The following is an 18049-nucleotide window of genomic DNA, read 5'->3' on the forward strand; positions in this document are numbered from 1 at the left end:
ATAGAAAATGCTCCACAAATAAGGAATATGAAATATACTACTCAAAAACTAACAAAGAAATTAAAAGAACGAGCAGTGTATGTAGGAAGTATAAGGTCAATGTCCAGATGGTATAGCTCTATAAAAGGAGTTCCCCTTTCCTTATTGTTAGAATGTTTAAAAGAGAAAAAATGTGGCATGGGATGTGTGATTGAGGATTGCAAATTTTGACCTGCATTTTGAAAAACGGAACAATGGAAGCTTTTTTATGTATGGCTTCTTTGTTTCTCTTCTTATATATTCATAATATTGTTATAGCTAATAATTAATATATGAACAATATAATTAACAGTATATGTTTAATTATCTCCCCTGCACTCATACTCCTATAACACCAAAGTACATAAAGAGTCATCTGAAGTAGAAACACAGTTAGAGCCTGCACAGATTGTTACTTTATACACTATTAATGTCCCTTTGGACTACTGCCAGGAGCTGCTGCTGCCAACTGAAAAAGCCCCCACTACTCTTCCAGCGTTTCTGTGAGAAAGTGTGTGAGTATGCAAACATGTTTGAGCACCACACCAAGCACAAACGCAAACACACACATACACACACACACACACACACACACATACATACATACCCACACACACACACACACACACACACACACACACACACATACACACACACACACACACACATACATACACACACACACACACACACACATACACACACACACACACACACACACATACATACACACACACACACACACACACACACATACATACACACACACACACACACACACACACACACACATACATACACACACACACACACACACACACACACACACACACACACACACACACACACACACACACACACACACAGGGCAACAAGTAAAGTATGTAAGCAGTGAAGTTTAAAAAATATAATAAAATTAAATAGTGGTGAGCAATATATTCATAAATCCCCTATTTGCAATAAAATATGCCATATTACATAACGGTGCACTTTCTGAGCATACTGAAAATATCATGAGTACTTAAAGGTGCACTATACCATTTCAATCTAATACACATTTTGTAAAATTCAGCAAATGTTTACTCAAGATTCACTAACTCTTCAGTCTGTGTGCATGCTGGAAAAAGTCTGGTGTTTATACTCAGCCCTGGCTCTGTAAAAGTGAAATCATCCTTGACTGAGAAACAACGCTATTCCAGCCAACCAGCCTCAGTGGGCAGTGTAAGGGAAGAGGCAGGGGACAAATTGGAAGGGTACGTCCATGACTTTGGGGTTCTGAAGCAGCACTGAAGAGAGGGGTGTGTTGGTTCTGCTGTTGAGTTCATATATCGTCATTCTCCCAAACTGTATAAAGCTTTAAAGGCAATGTAAACAATTGTGGGAAATGCTTTTCTCTCGTTTGTTTATGTTCAGAAACTCTGTCTTTTAAACGATATGTTTGAGGGAATAAAATGACTGCTGTTTGTATGTGATTGAAGTGTAACTTGTCTGTAAAATATTATTTACTGTTTGAATTACCACACACAGTGTTTCCGCTATGTGTTCCAATGCTTAATTATTGCTGCTGCTCCATCAGAATTTAAAAAACTACATGAAACCGCAATTACAAAAGCAGAGTGCTTTTATCTTGGAGTGAGGAATACAGGAAGTGGACAAATGACACCTACCGCACTCTTTTCATCTCTATACACCTGACAAGGGATCAAGAGAGGGAGAAATAAAGGAGAGGAAAGAAAGAGGAGTAGATTAAACAAGCTAACGTTAACTTTAAAAGGTTTTAAAGTTGAAAATATTTAGAATATTACTTTCCGTTTGGCACATACTGCCTAAAGAATCGAGCCTGTTTAGATTCTAAATATAAGCGTTAAAATAGTGCTATCTAGGCTAACGTGTTCATTTTTAACACTGATTAATCATATGACCAAGTTTGACCCCAACATTTATTTGGTAAATTAAGAGATTTTAATTCAGAAATCATCAAAACTACACTGAAATAATTATAAAAAATAAAAAAAGTTTCCTCTGTCCAGTTTATCATGTCTCCTACACTAACTTACACATGTATTTGTTTAATTCCTCCCTATAAATATATATATATGACAGAGCCAGAGAGCTCTTTTTTAAAAAAGAAATCACGGAAAATATAGCCAGGCTTTAGCTGCGCTTTGAAGATGGAAAAAAAAATGTTAATTTTGCTTTCAAAATTTTGTTCTGTGTTCACATATAATTACAGTTAAAAGTTATGTTATACTTTGATGTTGTGTCTAAAAGTTGATGCTGATATTCAGTTGGAGACTGTGTATTTTTTGCCAGCATCACCTCCTGACCGTAAGCTCACAGACCTAAAAGCTGTCAGCGCAAACCCAACAGAGTGGAAAGTTTTTAAACTCTCAGACTAATGCAGATCTCCACAAGCCTGTATTGGCATTGACCTACAGCTGGCCCTCTGCCAATTCTTCACTTCACTCCAGGCAATACATGTTTTGCAGGTACAGGTAGCTCCACACAGATGCTTGCATTCATACAAATATAATATAAACAGTCACCGTCACACAGCTCTGAAAATCTTCTATATCAAAAACAAGGTGTGGAGGAGCTCATTAGCCTTCACACACCATATAAAGTAAACAACTTCATTCAAGCTCTATATGAATAACTAAGGCTTGGCAATATAATGAAATCTTTTTGTGATAAATTACACCTTGATTCACTTTCAAACTACGTAATGGGTACAGTCAGTACCTATAGAACACCTTAGAGTTTTGCTATGTATGCCATTTAGTTAACAAATAAATAAATGAACAAATTAATAAATAACAAACAAAAAATCCTACCTCTAATTTCTCCTATCACCACGACAGTTTATGTGTATGTAAATTTAATATAATTTGAAATGAATAATAAATTGTCATTCTTGGTATTCCTTGTATAGTGCCCTGATCCCATTTCAGGAAAGATTCTTGAGCCTTTTACCTACTGTAATGTGAGCAGTAAAATAACCCCAGGTTATAAAAACACTGTGCCATGTGACCTGTGCAGAAATATTCCATGATATCTCAAGGTAAATAACTTTTTTTTGCCGATTTTATCAATAACGGAGAAGCTGGATGAGGCCTTTAGTGATTTAATGAATTGTTTGAGTACGAGGATAAGCTCAGTGGCTGAATGATTCACAAAATGACCTGGAGGATCACTCTGTGAAGAGACTTTTCTGGTAGTTATCGTTAGGTTTTGTGCAGAAAATGTAGTACATGCATATAAACAACAAATGTACACAATTATTAAAAAAGTAACCTTCACAGTAAATACAAAAACAAATACAGAATATCTGCTGTGCTGAGTCATTACGTAAACAAGTCAGAATATCACAGTATTGATTTTATTATCGTTTTTAAAAATTATACCGATATTATCGTATATGACACGATACAATAAAGACCTAATAACTATTTCTTTTAATACAGTTCATCATTTTTTTTGTTAACTATGTTAATATGTCCCACACTGTGTGTTCATATACTGGCCCTTTAAAACCTCACTAATACTCATGTGATCATGCCACATGGAAGCAACATGGAGAAGAAACAAATCACAGAGGCCAGCTGCGCAATTCGAACAACTCATACCAAAGAAAAATGCTGTGTCTGTTGGTTGGATATGTTTTCACTTTACTGAAGACCACACTGAACATAAAAAATTCAAATCAGAAAAAAATTCAATCTTTAATACTTGAGCTTATTTATAGCACCAGATTTGTCAATGAACAATGAGGGAAAAATCCAATAACAAAATTATCATCCATTGATAGAAATCAAGGTAAAATGGTCAATTAACCGTGATATTTATTTGTGGTCATATTGCTCATCACTAAGAAAAAGCTAATTGGGTGTTATTTCATTTTGTCCTTATTATATTTTAGTAGTTTATTTATTAAGTATATGAGTTTATGCTGTGTCACATGTACTGAATTAAAAAAAATGGCATTTGAGGAGTGACTTGGCCTCGCAAACAGATTTGCCAGTAACAGCAATAAAAAATTACTGCCTCTTTAAGTAAAAAGAAATTCATTTGCCGAATTATTTTAGGCAAACCATCTTCATCATATGGGAGGGCTTTCCTTCATGGCAGTGGCTAATCTCATCAATCAGAATGTTTGTAAAATCTTTACAACCTGACAATGTGAAAGAAATGTCAAGGACATGTCCATTGCCAGACTGTGGTATGGTTTCTGTATTTAGCAAGGAATGTTGTACATATACATAGTCAACATTCACTTATAAATCGAAAGAGGACTCTGTTAATGCTAGACAGCAATCATCTTTAATTTAGGTCCTGTATATCATCATACATGTATATCATTATTGTATTGATGTATGGGTGTGTATCATTATGGGTTTTTTGGCCATCCTGCCACCCTTATGTATTCAGTGGGGTTATACTGGACTGTGGAAGCCATATTTTATCCCTTAAATCACCATGTTGACAACAGATTTCATACTGCAAACCCTCCTCCACAAACCAGCAAACAATTAAGGTTTTTACAGAAACTACACGTCTGCGAGACCATGAAGCTCCCGAGAGAGTTTGCTTATACACACTACTCATTACTGTAATGGCTCAAATCAAAACAAAAGCTTTAAAACACTTAGATAAATGCTGTGCCAATTAGCTTAACAGCATAAATAACATATCAGCCCTGTGTGAAGCTAGAGGCTAAGCATCAATAAAGGAAAAATTATCTCTTTTTGTTGTATAAACAGAGCAATCACAACCAAACCACTGCTCAAATATGCCAATGTGAAGTGCCCACCAAGTCACTTACAAACACCTACTGAAATGTAAACAGTGGGTTAACATAACCACACATAAAAATGCGCCTCTTTTCCATACGTAAGGTACAAGCGTTGAACACCACTTGCATTGACTAGGGTAACACTGCAAGAGATTGAGAGAGGCTTTTCATAGGTAAAGAGACAGCATGAATCTAAAGAAAGTAAGATAAGAAAGATAAGACCAAGCAGAGAGGTAAGTTCAACCCCAGCTTGAGTTTCTGCAATTTGGCCAAAGCCAAGCACAGCTTTGATTTTTGGTCAGTCAAGTTTACATGTTGTTGGATATAATTAACCAATTTAAGGCTGTACCTCATGTTCAGTGGTTTTTGTTTGACTAGGATAGTGCTGCTGAAATCTGTAAACATCCCAGTGTTTACAGTGTTTTTTTAAATCCCAGTGGGACTAAAAAAATAGTCCATCAGCCAAATATATCCAGCTAACTTTGCCAAGGGGGGAGCTAATGGATAGTGAATAAGAATAGTGTTTAAAATCTCCAGCAGCACTGCTGTGTCTGATCCAGTACAATACACATTAACATGTCACTTGTCAACACAGTGGTCCTGATCATTAAAAAAGGCATAATGCTGGAGTTTGTAAACACAGTGCCTACTCATGCTTCAATAGTATGCACAACAACAGACACCACAATCTGTACTTGCAGAAATACAAATCTGAACTTACATATTAAATGGAGCTGACAAAACTGACTGTGAGTGGTGGCTTTAATGTTATAACTGATCACTGCATGCTTGTGTGTGTGTGTGTGTGTGTGTGTGTGTGTAAGAATAATTTCTACATAGCTTTACTTATCCTAAAGGTAATATGTGTGAAAGACTCAGGTCATGTGTTTTGCAGCAGTACAAGCAGTGTTAAATATGCAGGAGGCAAATGAGTCAATTCATATGAGGGCAGCTTTGTGGTTTCCACATCTACTCTATATTTTGTATTCTTAGGTCATCAATATGAGGAGATTTTATGCAAATGATCATTTGGTTTAAGAACTGAGACCTTGAGCAAATTATTAAAGTTAATGGAATCTCTTCATTGTTTAAAAAAGAAAAAATAAATAAAAATAAAAATCCCATGGAGTTCACACATACACACTCCTCCAGTGCAAATATATTTACACATTTACCAAATGCAGTAAAAATGATGCCCCCACACTGGCATGGGATCCATTTATCAGGTCCCGGGGGCTATGAGATTAAGCAATGATTAATCAAGGGACACCCGTTCAGTATTGCACACACACACACACACACACACACAATACAGACAAAACACTGGAGTTTCTAACATCCCACCCACTGGGATCTAATTACGCTACCAATTAGGTCACAAGACAGCCCTCTCACTCTCACTCTCCCCAAACGCTTCACACACACACACACACACACACACACACACACACACACACACACACAGACACACACACACATGCCTGCAAGCACTCAGACCAGACCGCATTTGAAGAATTAGGTCAATTTAACATTGCAGACATATCTAATTTCAATACGCCATTTAAAAGCATGATACAGTATGAAAGTGTCCCAAACATACAATATTATCATATCTGTGCTATGCACATTAATATTCATGCCTTTCATTACTGAATTATAGCAGCCACCAGTAAAAATGTTCCAGAATTTTTGAACATTTATGTTTTGACACACATTCTCACAAGGAATATTTCTCCACCATTCCATCAAAACTGACAGTTCTCAGCTGATCTCTGTCTCACAGTGAATCGGACCAGGATGTCCCCAAAGTTAAGAGACACTAACCCGTTCGGAATTAATCTCCATCTGAGCGCCCAATCCACTTAATCCACGGCGCTCTGCAATTATATCACTGCAGATTATCCTGATAAGATTACTTTGATATAAAGTCCAGATAAACTGGACAAACAATTTTGAATATAGAAATGCCTTTTCCATCACAGTGTACTAATCACAAAACTATTCTCATGTTTGTCTTCATTTTGGAACCACAGGAAGCTACTAAAGATCTAAAATCACAATCTGTGGATTCGATTGAAAAGTGTTTCAAATTCTTGTGAAACAGCAAGTTCATCTGAATGTGCAAACAAAATCTGCAAAATCTGTCATGTCAAGTCTAGACAGTCTTAGAGTTCCACTGCACATCTTCACATGACCCACTTCAGCCACGAGTCACTATCTGGCAACCTCTTTCTGTAGTTACTCGGTCAAAGCATCTACAAGCATAAGATCAATAGGATATCATTAACAGATACCAGGGGCGTACATTTCTTACTTAACAATAGTCTGATATAAATATGATCCTTTAATAAATGATAGCTAACGCTTCTTGAAATTACTTCGTATTTCTTCATAATCCACAAATGACTTTACTCAGTAGTACAAAACTCACAAAAGAATCATCTGTTTTCAGCACATTTATTAAATGACCTGGAAAAAAAAATGTGTATATGCATAACATTCTTTTTTTCCTCTTAAAAAGTGAAATCATTTGCATAGTGACACTAAATTATATATATATATGTTAAACTTTAAAATATATCTTATATTATAATTTTTTTCAACCTCACGCCATAGAGCACTTTGGACATCTTTGGCAAAATATCCTTTATTAGTTAATGACTCAAATAATTTAAAAGCACTAATCTTTACAATTATGTATTCACTACACGTATTCAGTAAAACATGTATTCTGTATTGGTGCAGCAGGTAGTGTCGCAGTCACACAGCTCCAGGGGCCTGGAGGTTGTGGGTTCAATTCCTGCTCCGGGTGACTGTCTGTGAGGAGTTTGGTGTGTTCTACCTGTGTCCGCGTGGGTTTCCTCCGGGTGCTCCGGTTTCCTCCCACAGTCCAAAAACACATGTTGGTAGGTGGATTGGCGACTCAAAAGTGTCCGTAGGTGTGAGTGAATGTGTGAGTGTGTGTATTGCCCTGTGAAGGACTGGCGCCCCCTCCAGGGTGTATTCCCGCCTTGCGCCCAATGATTCCAGGTAGGCTCTGGACCCACCGTGACCCTGAACTGGATAAGGGTTACAGATAATGAATGAATGAACTATAATGGATCACAATTTATTTTAAACTTTCAAAAATAATACATCATGGTGTATTGATGTATATTTACATTATTACCACAAATAGTCTGGGTAGTTTAATCCCTTCAAATTCAGACTTCCATTCGTCTTTCCTATAACTTAGTAATAATTGCAATATTTTCCATGTACTGTAATTACATATTAAGATGTGGGCCAAAGGAGTTTACAGGGTAACAGATGACTATGATCATTTGAGGTAAACTGAGTGCAAAGCAGCACCGTCTATTTATAAAAGTGTTTGTAGGTGTGACTGAAGCATTACCTACTGTCACTCTGCTAGATCACACTAAGGAAGTCAATCAGATAAGTGAGTTTCTACAACAAAGAGACAGTGCTTGAACTCCATAGGACACCTGTGTGCTCTGGCCTGGGCTATCTGACACTCCGTGTGCGCAAACTCACTGAAGGGTGGACAGATAGCAATAGATTCTTAAGATAAACAGACAACTACACCTGCTCTACTCCTGGCAGCAGGTTTGTTTTTGTTTGTTTTTCTTCAAATGTAACAGTCAAAAACAGAGCATCTTACTGCAAACAGGCTGCACAGAAATCCATTTTTATTTACTTAGTTTTCTGTTTATTAATAACAAAATATCAGGACAGAAATTTGACTTATTCACAGCAACATTTATCTTCCAGGATGTGTACTTTCTTTTTTCTTTGAAAGCCCATTCAACTGGAAGACATTTTCTTCTTCAGAAAATAGAGCAAAATGTAACTTACATGTTTCTCCTTTTTTGAGTGTTTAAAGGTGGAAAAAATTAAATGAAAATTAAGTTAAATAAAACACTGAGTTGAAAAGCTTGCTCTTGTACACTCTTGTATGATTAATGACTCACCGTCTAAATCAAGCATTTAAGCATAATTATTAAATCGTGTGCAAGTGCTAAAAAAATATCTCAATAACATACGAGGTATGACATTTAAGCATGTTATCATTTTATGAAAGAGATTTCAGATATATTGGCAGAGAAATATATTGACATGAGAAAATGCTTCAAAGATGTTCCATGTCTTTTGATGTTTTATAATTTAAAGGTTTCTCTCAGAGCTGCTAGGACCAACAAGTCTGAAAAAAATTAGCCAATGAGCTATAAGAGGCAGAGACTCTAGAACTATCTGGAATGATGATTCATTGAGGGTGTTTTGAGGGAGTCATTAAGGCCTGAGCAAACACAGGCATCCATATGCATGGCTGGCCCTTGGAAGCAAAGGGAGTTCTAATATGGCCACTAGGTGCGTCATCTTCAGAGCAAAATGATGCATAAAATAAAAACAAGAAGCTAAAGATTGAGCCCTGATTGAAAGAATTGCAAGAGAATACAAAAAAAAACCTTCAAAATATGCAAATGTATAATTAAGTATGAAATATGATTTCACATCAGTTGGAGATTAAAGGCTGGGATTTGTCCTGGACGGTCCAACAGTGGCTCATCATCTGAAGACAACTCTTTATCCTCTCATTCTCCCTGCTTTATAGTAGAACAGTAGACATCCTGCCATGTTTTTCACTGTGGATCCCTACAGTGGCATTGCTGCCTGCCCCATTTTTAGAGCATCAAAACACACACACTTCCAGATACAGGGATGAGAGACAGAGAGAGAGAGAGAGAGAGAGAGAGAGAGAGAGAGAGAGAGAGAGAGAAGAAATACTATACACAAACCCATCCATGTATCCATGTGCCATTGATGGGTGGACAATAAACCTGGCAGTATAATTTAATAACAAATGTACAAGCAGCAAAACAGGCAACAAGTTGTGTATTTAACAAGGGTGAGGAGGGGTCAGTTCATTTCCAAATGCCATCCTTTGCCATCTTTCTTCTTATTGCTCAACAGCTGTTATCAGTAAGGTTTAAGGCTTTTGCAATTAGATAATCACCTTATTATTTTAAAGCCTAGAAAGTAAAAATGGAATCAGGTTCAGGATAAATACCAACAATAAAGAAAACTCAAATATGCTTTTAAACACACCAAAATACTTTATTTTTGTAAATATATTGTTAAAATATACATTCATTCATTGTCTGTAACCGCTCATCAAATTCAGGGTCGGGGTGGGTCTGGAGCCTACCTGGAATCATTGGGTGCAAGGAAGGAATACACCCTTTAGGGGGCGTCAGTCCTTCACAGGGCGACACGTACACTCTCACATTCACTCATACACTCACACCTACGGACACTTTTGAGTCGCCAATCCACCTACCAACGTGTGTTTTTGGACCATGGGAAGAAACCAGAGCACCCGGAGGAAACCTACGTAGGGAGAACACACCAAATTCTTCACAGACAGTCACCTGGAGCCAGGCTCGAACCCACAACCCCAGATCCCTGGACTGTATGACTGGATGATACATACATGACAATGAGTTTATGAGAACATAACTGTCCTCTTTGTCTCTACAGGTAAATAGAGGCAGCTTTCCCTTCAGCCCATCACTCAGCATGATACCAATGTAGGCGTCTGTTAGCTGACAGAATTGGCAATTAGGGTTCTCCTCCAAGCATTAAACTGTTCAATTATGCTGCATTAGCAGCAATGTGACAGGACTCTGTGGCTTCAAGTATCCTTAACCTAAATGTTTATGTCAGATTACCTATTTAGATTTTAAACTGATAAATAATGCATACATCATGTTGTAGGTCTGAAAAATCACAAATCAATTGCTTGATTTTAGGTGGCCCAGTAGTTGCCCACACTGTCCCCAGTAATTAGGCCAATGGTATATTGTGACATGTCTGCATCAGGATGTATTTTGTCAAGGTATATTCTTACAGACCTATACACAAGCCATTTAGACTCTAATCATTCCTCTTATCATCTTACCTCCATGGAGAAGGTAAGGGTACCTATAGTGGAAATGACAGGTATTCAAATTTTCAATTCTGACTGCTGCTGATAAAATGCACTTGATAATATGAACAGAGGCTAAGGGATTCAGAATAATGGGTTGTTCTTTTTAATATAAATTGCCACACAGTAATTTGACTTGCTTCTCAACTTTGGATTCTTTCCTATTTTGTTATTAGTTACCATGGTTAGGAGGGCTATAAAAAGAGGTCTAAGACTAATATGTATAAGCATCTGATGCTAACATAAATGGCAGTGCATTTTTTATGCAAGCGTGAAAGGAAGTGCCAAGATAATATTGGGCAAAAGAAGTGTTTTACCTCTGAGGCATCTGTCACTTGAATTCCACCAACACATACCATATGTGAGCTCCGCTGGGATAGGTTCAGCCTTGCACAGCCCTTCAGACTGTTTTATAGAGATGGCGACTGCAATCATCAGGAAAAAATTAGCTCAACGCTAAGCAACACGATCCTATTGGCTGTCTGGGCCGTCCGCTCTATTTGAGGTCAGCCCAGACATTCCAATGGATAATCTTTTCCATTCCTCAACTCTCTCTCTCTCTCAACGAAACTACATGACTACAGCACAAGGACTGCTTTGTACAGCCTCTTTGCTAGCTTTTCTTTACATGCTTGTTACATACTTCAAGTGGACTGCTTAACCAGCTTCATGGCAGCATGTATGAATACAATAAGAGCATAAGAGCTTCACAATGACAGCCGGCCTTGATCCTCAATGAACCAAACACAGGACCTTACTCTGTGCTTTCCAGCAAATCTATTTTCTATAGCAAGCTAGTAATATAACACGGCTGAATTAGGGCCCTGGCCACATCAGAGTAGGAGCGGGATTTCAGACAAGTTGAGCTATGTTTGCCCTCTGGAGTTTCGCCCACTTTCCCCAGCATCCCCTGCTTTGTTCTGCTTCTCCTTCTCTCTGAACTCACAACAAAAGGCTGTAATTGTGGTGGGCGCTAACCAGAGAGAAACAGAGATAATATGGCATTCTCTCACACTTCAAATGCGGTTGCTTGCTAGGATTTACGGGAACATATTGGGAATTAGACCGGATCCAGAAATGACTGCAAAGAGTAAGGATGCTTGTTATTTTGCTGTAACCCGCATGATTTATATAGTTTCAGAAAAAAACTGTCAAATGAATATGATGCACCAAAATGAATATGAAACATCAAATTACCACAGCATTACAGAATAGCCAAAGAAGGCAGCACAAATAAAGGCACTTCACATACAAGTACCAACCAACTATTTTGCAAAATAATGCATAAACATTAAACACTCCCATATAATGGGAAAGTTCATTCATTCATTCTCTGTAAGCGCTTATCCAGTTCAGGGTCGCAGCGGGTCCAGAGATTCCTGGAATCATTGGGCGCAATGCGGGAACACACCCTGGAGGGGCGGCAGTCCTCCACAGGGCAACACAAACACACACACACCTATGGACACTTGAGTCGCCAATCCACCTACCAACATGTGTTTTTGGACTGTGGGAGGAAACTGGAGCACCCGGAGGAAACCCATGCGAACACAGGGAAAACACACCAAACTCAGACAGTCACCCGGAGCGGGACTGTGATACAACCTGCTGCGCCCCCGTTGCCGCACAATGGAAAAGTTAATTTACATGTATTTTTTTCAAAATAAGAGAACTCCAAAGGCCAACATTAAAAACCTAAACATTATTATGAATTTAATAAATAAATAAATACAAATAAATTAAAATCAGCTATATCACATATTATATATAACATTAATAAAACCTTGTTGTTACAATTACTGTCCATTAGATCCACTTAGCATAGGTACACCTAGTAGTTCTACAATTACTGATATGATCTGCATATTCTGTTAGCCCCCTTTCACCCTGTTTATAAATAAATGGTCAAGACCCACATAGGACTAGTTAATAGGGCTGGTAATATTTGGGTGGCAGACTCTCCTCAGAACTGCAGTGACAATGACATGATGGTGAGCTACTTGTGTACTCTGCACAAGTTTACAAAGGTGTATAAAATATAAAATTAGTCTGTTCCCACCATAAATTACATTTTTGAAGGACAGCATTGCAGTTAAAATTCTTCCCCTCTTGAGCTACAAGAAATAACATCAGACGACTTCTATTAAAGAGGAGGCAGCAAGTAGATCCTGGGCTTTGTTGCAACATGTTTGCAATGGAAAGTATTCAACACAGTGAAACTGTTCTTTGTGTTCTCATACCTACAAAGATCTGACATGACACGCTATCTTACGCTGCGAAAGCACACTTCAACTGCACTGCCCAGAAAGGGGTCATCTGTCAGTGATTTATTAGGACAGGTACCATAATTGTTATAATATGTGAGAATCCGTTTCGAGGAATGAGTGAGGCATAAATCATAAATGTTTTCAGCAGGATTAATTATCGGTAGTGCTTTCTTTAAAGGGAATTCAGACAGGTTCCCATTAAATTTATTTAGTTTAAGTTTTATAATGTACAGCAGAGCTAGAAGAAATGGCCTAAGAGGTTCTCTATGTTTTGTGCAAAATTAAACGTAAAATATTTAGATTTGATTACAATTCTTCAGGAAATTATTCTGTGCAAATGAATAATTCAATAAATTCAATATTTAATAAATCTCCTGTTCTGAAGTGATATTTTGTACAGATTCAATTTGATTATTTTCTGAATTTCTTAAAAAAGACATTGTACACACACACGTGATTGGCTATTTATGAGCTAGTGTGATTTAAACAATAAAACATACAACATTACTAACATGTCGAATTTCACAATAATTTTTCAACAATATTTATCAACTGAATACAAGCTGCTAAATCTCTCTTGCCATGCAGCTGCTTACATTTACATCATGGCTCTGACTTGGCTGCAGGTACAAACTAAAGGTAAGGACTGCTTCCTGCACGAGGACTGCCTACTTGTAAACCTGTCCGTCACACTACTGTTTGGGATCTGACCCAACAGGCTGCAGGTGCTTCTAACATTTCAAGTCATAAAATTAATAATTATCAATTACAGTTCTAAAGCCATGCAGTTTATATAGCTACGTCAATGCTTTTTCACCTCTGTGATATATGAAACTCCTGTCTCTGACACACACTGGAAATGTTATGCTCCCAGATGAGAGATTATACAAAAAGATTAGTTTATGTGTGTGTTTTACCTGTGGATATCCTGCGCTGGTGCAGCAGGCATGTGCCCGTGAAGCAGGAGCAGCTGGTGGTTGAGCTGCCCCGCAGACAGGGCGGCGCTGCCGAGCACAGAGACTTCAGCAGCCCTGGGTGTGTGACACAAGAGGAAGTGGGTGAGAGTCACACACTTCCAAACAATGGCAATCACCTACATTTGTATTGCACAGCATATCATGTGCTGTATTATTTTGACCGTCTCAGAGAAGTACACAGATAATTTTGATGACATTTAATGTTATTATGTCAATGACTATGGTTCAATTACTATCCTCACTGCTGTTTGTATGCACTTCTGTACACTTTAAATATCAAATAACAAACAAACAAATAAAACAATCCCTTTTAATGGAATTTTATACACACACACACTCCTAAGACCCTTACATATGGAAAAAAATTGTAAGGCATTATTTCTAAACTAAAAACATAAACACTCATATTTCATCTTCCCTTTTAATGTTAGCACTCAGTCACCTCATGACATTTATTATTGCTGAGTCTGTTCTACAATTAGAGATCCAACCCAACCCAACACACACAACACAATGACAGAGTTGTGGGAGGTTCCCTTTATAAGACTTTAGAGTTCTTGGGTCCCTTTAAAGCACTCATTTACAAGACTTTCACTAAAGGCCAAGCTAAGAATAGAATCCTTCTTTTCCAGCGTCTCCATTTCATTTCCAAGGCAATCAAACTCAAGGTCAAAGATCAAGACTGCAATTCAATACATCAGGAATGTCATAAAAATCCGTTCTTCAAGGGCTCTTGATTAGGGCCTTTAGAATTCAGCCTTGGGGGATGGACCTACAGCGATGGCAGCCATTGTTACTTAGGCCATGTGACTACACAATAATGTCTAATGTAGCTTTCTAGGGTTTATTAGCAATGAGGGAAGTGAGGGTTCACTGGCACTTAACTTTAACAAGACGCTTTTCTCCTTCTGATTAATTAGACCAGTATTTCCAACATTTTCAGTGACTTCTAGCTGCTGTGGTGATAATATTACAATTTAAGGTAGAGAAACTGACTGTGACCTGAGCAATAGAATATATATAAATAGAAAATCTTTTTCTAAGCAAATAGAAGTATCCTGAATTTTCTTGCTTGAATGTGATGCTTTAACAATTGGGCAACATATACATTATTTATACATCTTTATAACATTTAACCCATCTTTTTGTCTTGCATTGACTTTAGTGCAGGGGCCCTAGGGTGGGTGATGTCATCACCAATGTAGTGCTCAGTGGAAATGGTCTGAAATCCCCTTTTTCATCAAAATATTTTCTCCTAAAATCTTTATACTTTCAAATGTAAACTTTGTTTAAGGGTAAACTGTTCCATAGAGCATTTGTATGTGAACAACAGTATGCAAAATGTTCTTGTGTTTACATTGCTATAAAACAAACAATTCTTGATTACTTTACACAGGTTTCACACTAAATTGTCCAGCAGATTCCTTAGTAGAATAATGTAAATAGTTAAGTAATATGGGCAGTACCCTTCAAGCTTTGACCATTTGTTTGTAGTTAGGAAAACTCAAAACTGAAACATATACTCAGGTTTTAAGCTAGAAAGACCCAAGCTTTGCAGGATGTTGGACCCCATACCTAAATATTCTGCCTGTGTTTCCTAAGTGACTCTTTGTATATGCTGCATACAACATTTACTAAAAATATGTTATGGTGTCCTATAGAAAATGACTGAATGTTTAAAATAAAATAAAAAAACATATTCAAATTTAAAGAAACCTTAGATACAGCATTTTCTATTCCTCCAGTTTCTGTCTGAAGTGTCTCTCTGCTACATTCTGCATTAAAGTTCTGCAGCTGCAACACCTTCACAGTTTCCACAGGAACTACGCTCTCTATTTTTAATAGTTATTCAAAGAAATTTTAATAACACTGAATACATAATGTAAAAATACCCAAAGAATTTAATTTGGGTCAAAAATAGGCCATGCTTTTTTAGAATGTAATTTGAAAATTATTACGAATGATGAGCTGAATCATCTTCATCTGCATTACTAGGTGCTTCATGACAATTGGGCAACTGACACTCGGCCCAATCCCTAAGCTTACTGTGAATATGTATAATTCACATTTTTATGTCTAAATTAGGCTTTTGTATCTGCTTTAAAACTGCTTACAGAGAACTAAACATCTTAAATTGATATATAGTCTGAAGAGGCCAGGGAATATTTTAAACGGCTTTGTTTCCGGGCATGAACAGTGTGTGTACTGCATGCTAAATGAAAGGAACGCTGCTCCCATAGCACAGTAATTGAACAGTCATTTAGTGCCAAACTGTCCTGCAACACAATACCATTTGTCAGAAGCAAAAACTGGTCCTACACCTTGCCGATGACAGCAGAGCTTACAGAGAGAGAGAGAGAGAGAGAGAGAGAGAGAGAGATGGGGAAAATACAGACTAAACTCCTGCGGCTTCCACAGATTTTTAAAATAGTTGCGGAATTCCAACTCAGCCCCCTGACTGTACCTCTGCACACTAAATAGCTGTAAAAGCTGTAGGAGTGGGGTTCAAAGTAGTAAAGGGGGAAAAAGAGAGAGAGAGAGAGATAGAAGGACATAAAAAAATAGTTCCTAAATATTTCTAGGATTGTTTGTAGACATAGAGTTGTTTACATCTGTTGCACATTTTATTTGCTCAGTTTTTGCCTCAAAAAGAAAAAAAACATGCATTATAAGTAATGTAATTTTCATGTAATAAAATACAATGTAATACAAAGTTTTCATTATTCACATTGCTCTAAAATAGTGTAATTATTTACTGTACTAGACTGTTTTACTCCATCCACCAGTTCTAAAATCCTCAATAACACTGCTCTGAAATGTTGTCCTCATGCACACAACTGTAGAATGTACTTCCATTTTTTTTCAGGCTTTTATTCTAAAACTTCTGAATCAGTTGGTGACATCAGAACGCTGCTGTGTGCTGGGTTCTTATGTTTAGGAATGAGATCTTTCTGCTGCCTTTGTTTTGAAAAGTGTAGTAGGGCAGTGAAGGATAAGAGGTTATCCAGGGCTGAGAGGAACTCCTGACCCCGAGTTCAACTTCATGGCCACAGCTCATTCCTTTCACTTTCTCAGTCAGCGTCACTCCATCTAGCTTTTCCTCCTTTCCATTCCTTCCTCTCTCATTTTATCCCTCCATCTGTCACTCCACTGGAATCTGTACATGCTGCTTCATACATATCTTCCCTTTCTCTTTTTCGTACAATGGCTTAAAATCTCCAGCTAACTGGAATAAGTAATAATCCGAATATTTCCTAGCAATTTCTCTTAACCATAATATTACTCTCCCTCACAATTAATTACCAAATTAATATTAAAGTATTCCAAATTAACAAAAATATTTCTTCTCCTTCGCATAACTAATATCCACTATTGTCAAACAGTCTGCCAAATATTTCCTAAAATGTATTCCCAATATAGTTAGCATAGCTTCCAAATGAGATCAGCCCACAGTCTCCTCCTTTCCAGTTATATGCCTGAGGAATAAGGAATGCACATTTTTCATATCCATGCCAGCTCAGATATACAATCTGGATAAAGCCAGTGGCACAGACTGCAGAAGGCATTTATATTTAGGGGGGGGAGAAAAGGAAGATTACAGATTGAATCATGTGTTTGGAGAAAGCAAAGCTCTTCATATATATATATACCAAAGAAGGAAATGATTAACACTTGTGTAGTGGATAGATGGCATTCTCTCCACAGATGTGAACGTATGGAGAGATTAATGGAGGAGAGATGGAATATGATGTCTGGTGGCAATAAACATTTGGAGCTGTTCCTTCTATGTGAAAAAGAAAAGATAATAGAAAAAAAACAGTTGATATTTTGCAGATTCCCTTATGGATTTGAGGGAGTTTCTGTTACCAAAAACGAAAATCCCCTCTGCCTTATATACAGTCCTCTACTTATTAAAGAACAAAAGAAAGAAAGACAGATAGAAAGAAAGAAAAAATCCACAAACGCAGCAGTTATACAGTCACTTAAACCAAGGGGCTTTCTTTAACCA

The 18049-nt window shown here is 37.4% G+C and overlaps 1 protein-coding gene across 2 annotated transcripts in view; it reads right to left on the reverse strand.

Annotated features, from left to right (window-relative positions):
* LOC136676262 (retinoic acid receptor RXR-alpha-B) overlaps positions 1 to 18049 on the reverse strand; it is a 50445-nt gene that overhangs the window by 21371 nt on the left and 11025 nt on the right. The window contains exon 2 of one of the 2 annotated variants that reach the window (XM_066653120.1): positions 13981 to 14094. The exons of the other annotated variant lie outside the window; for it this stretch is intronic. Within the exon in view, the coding sequence (XP_066509217.1) occupies positions 13981 to 14094 (114 nt within the window). The remainder of the gene's footprint in view (positions 1 to 13980; positions 14095 to 18049) is intronic. 2 annotated transcript variants of the gene reach the window in all.

The sequence above is a fragment of the Hoplias malabaricus genome, chromosome X2, assembly GCF_029633855.1.
Source record: "Hoplias malabaricus isolate fHopMal1 chromosome X2, fHopMal1.hap1, whole genome shotgun sequence".
NCBI lineage: Eukaryota > Metazoa > Chordata > Actinopteri > Characiformes > Erythrinidae > Hoplias > Hoplias malabaricus.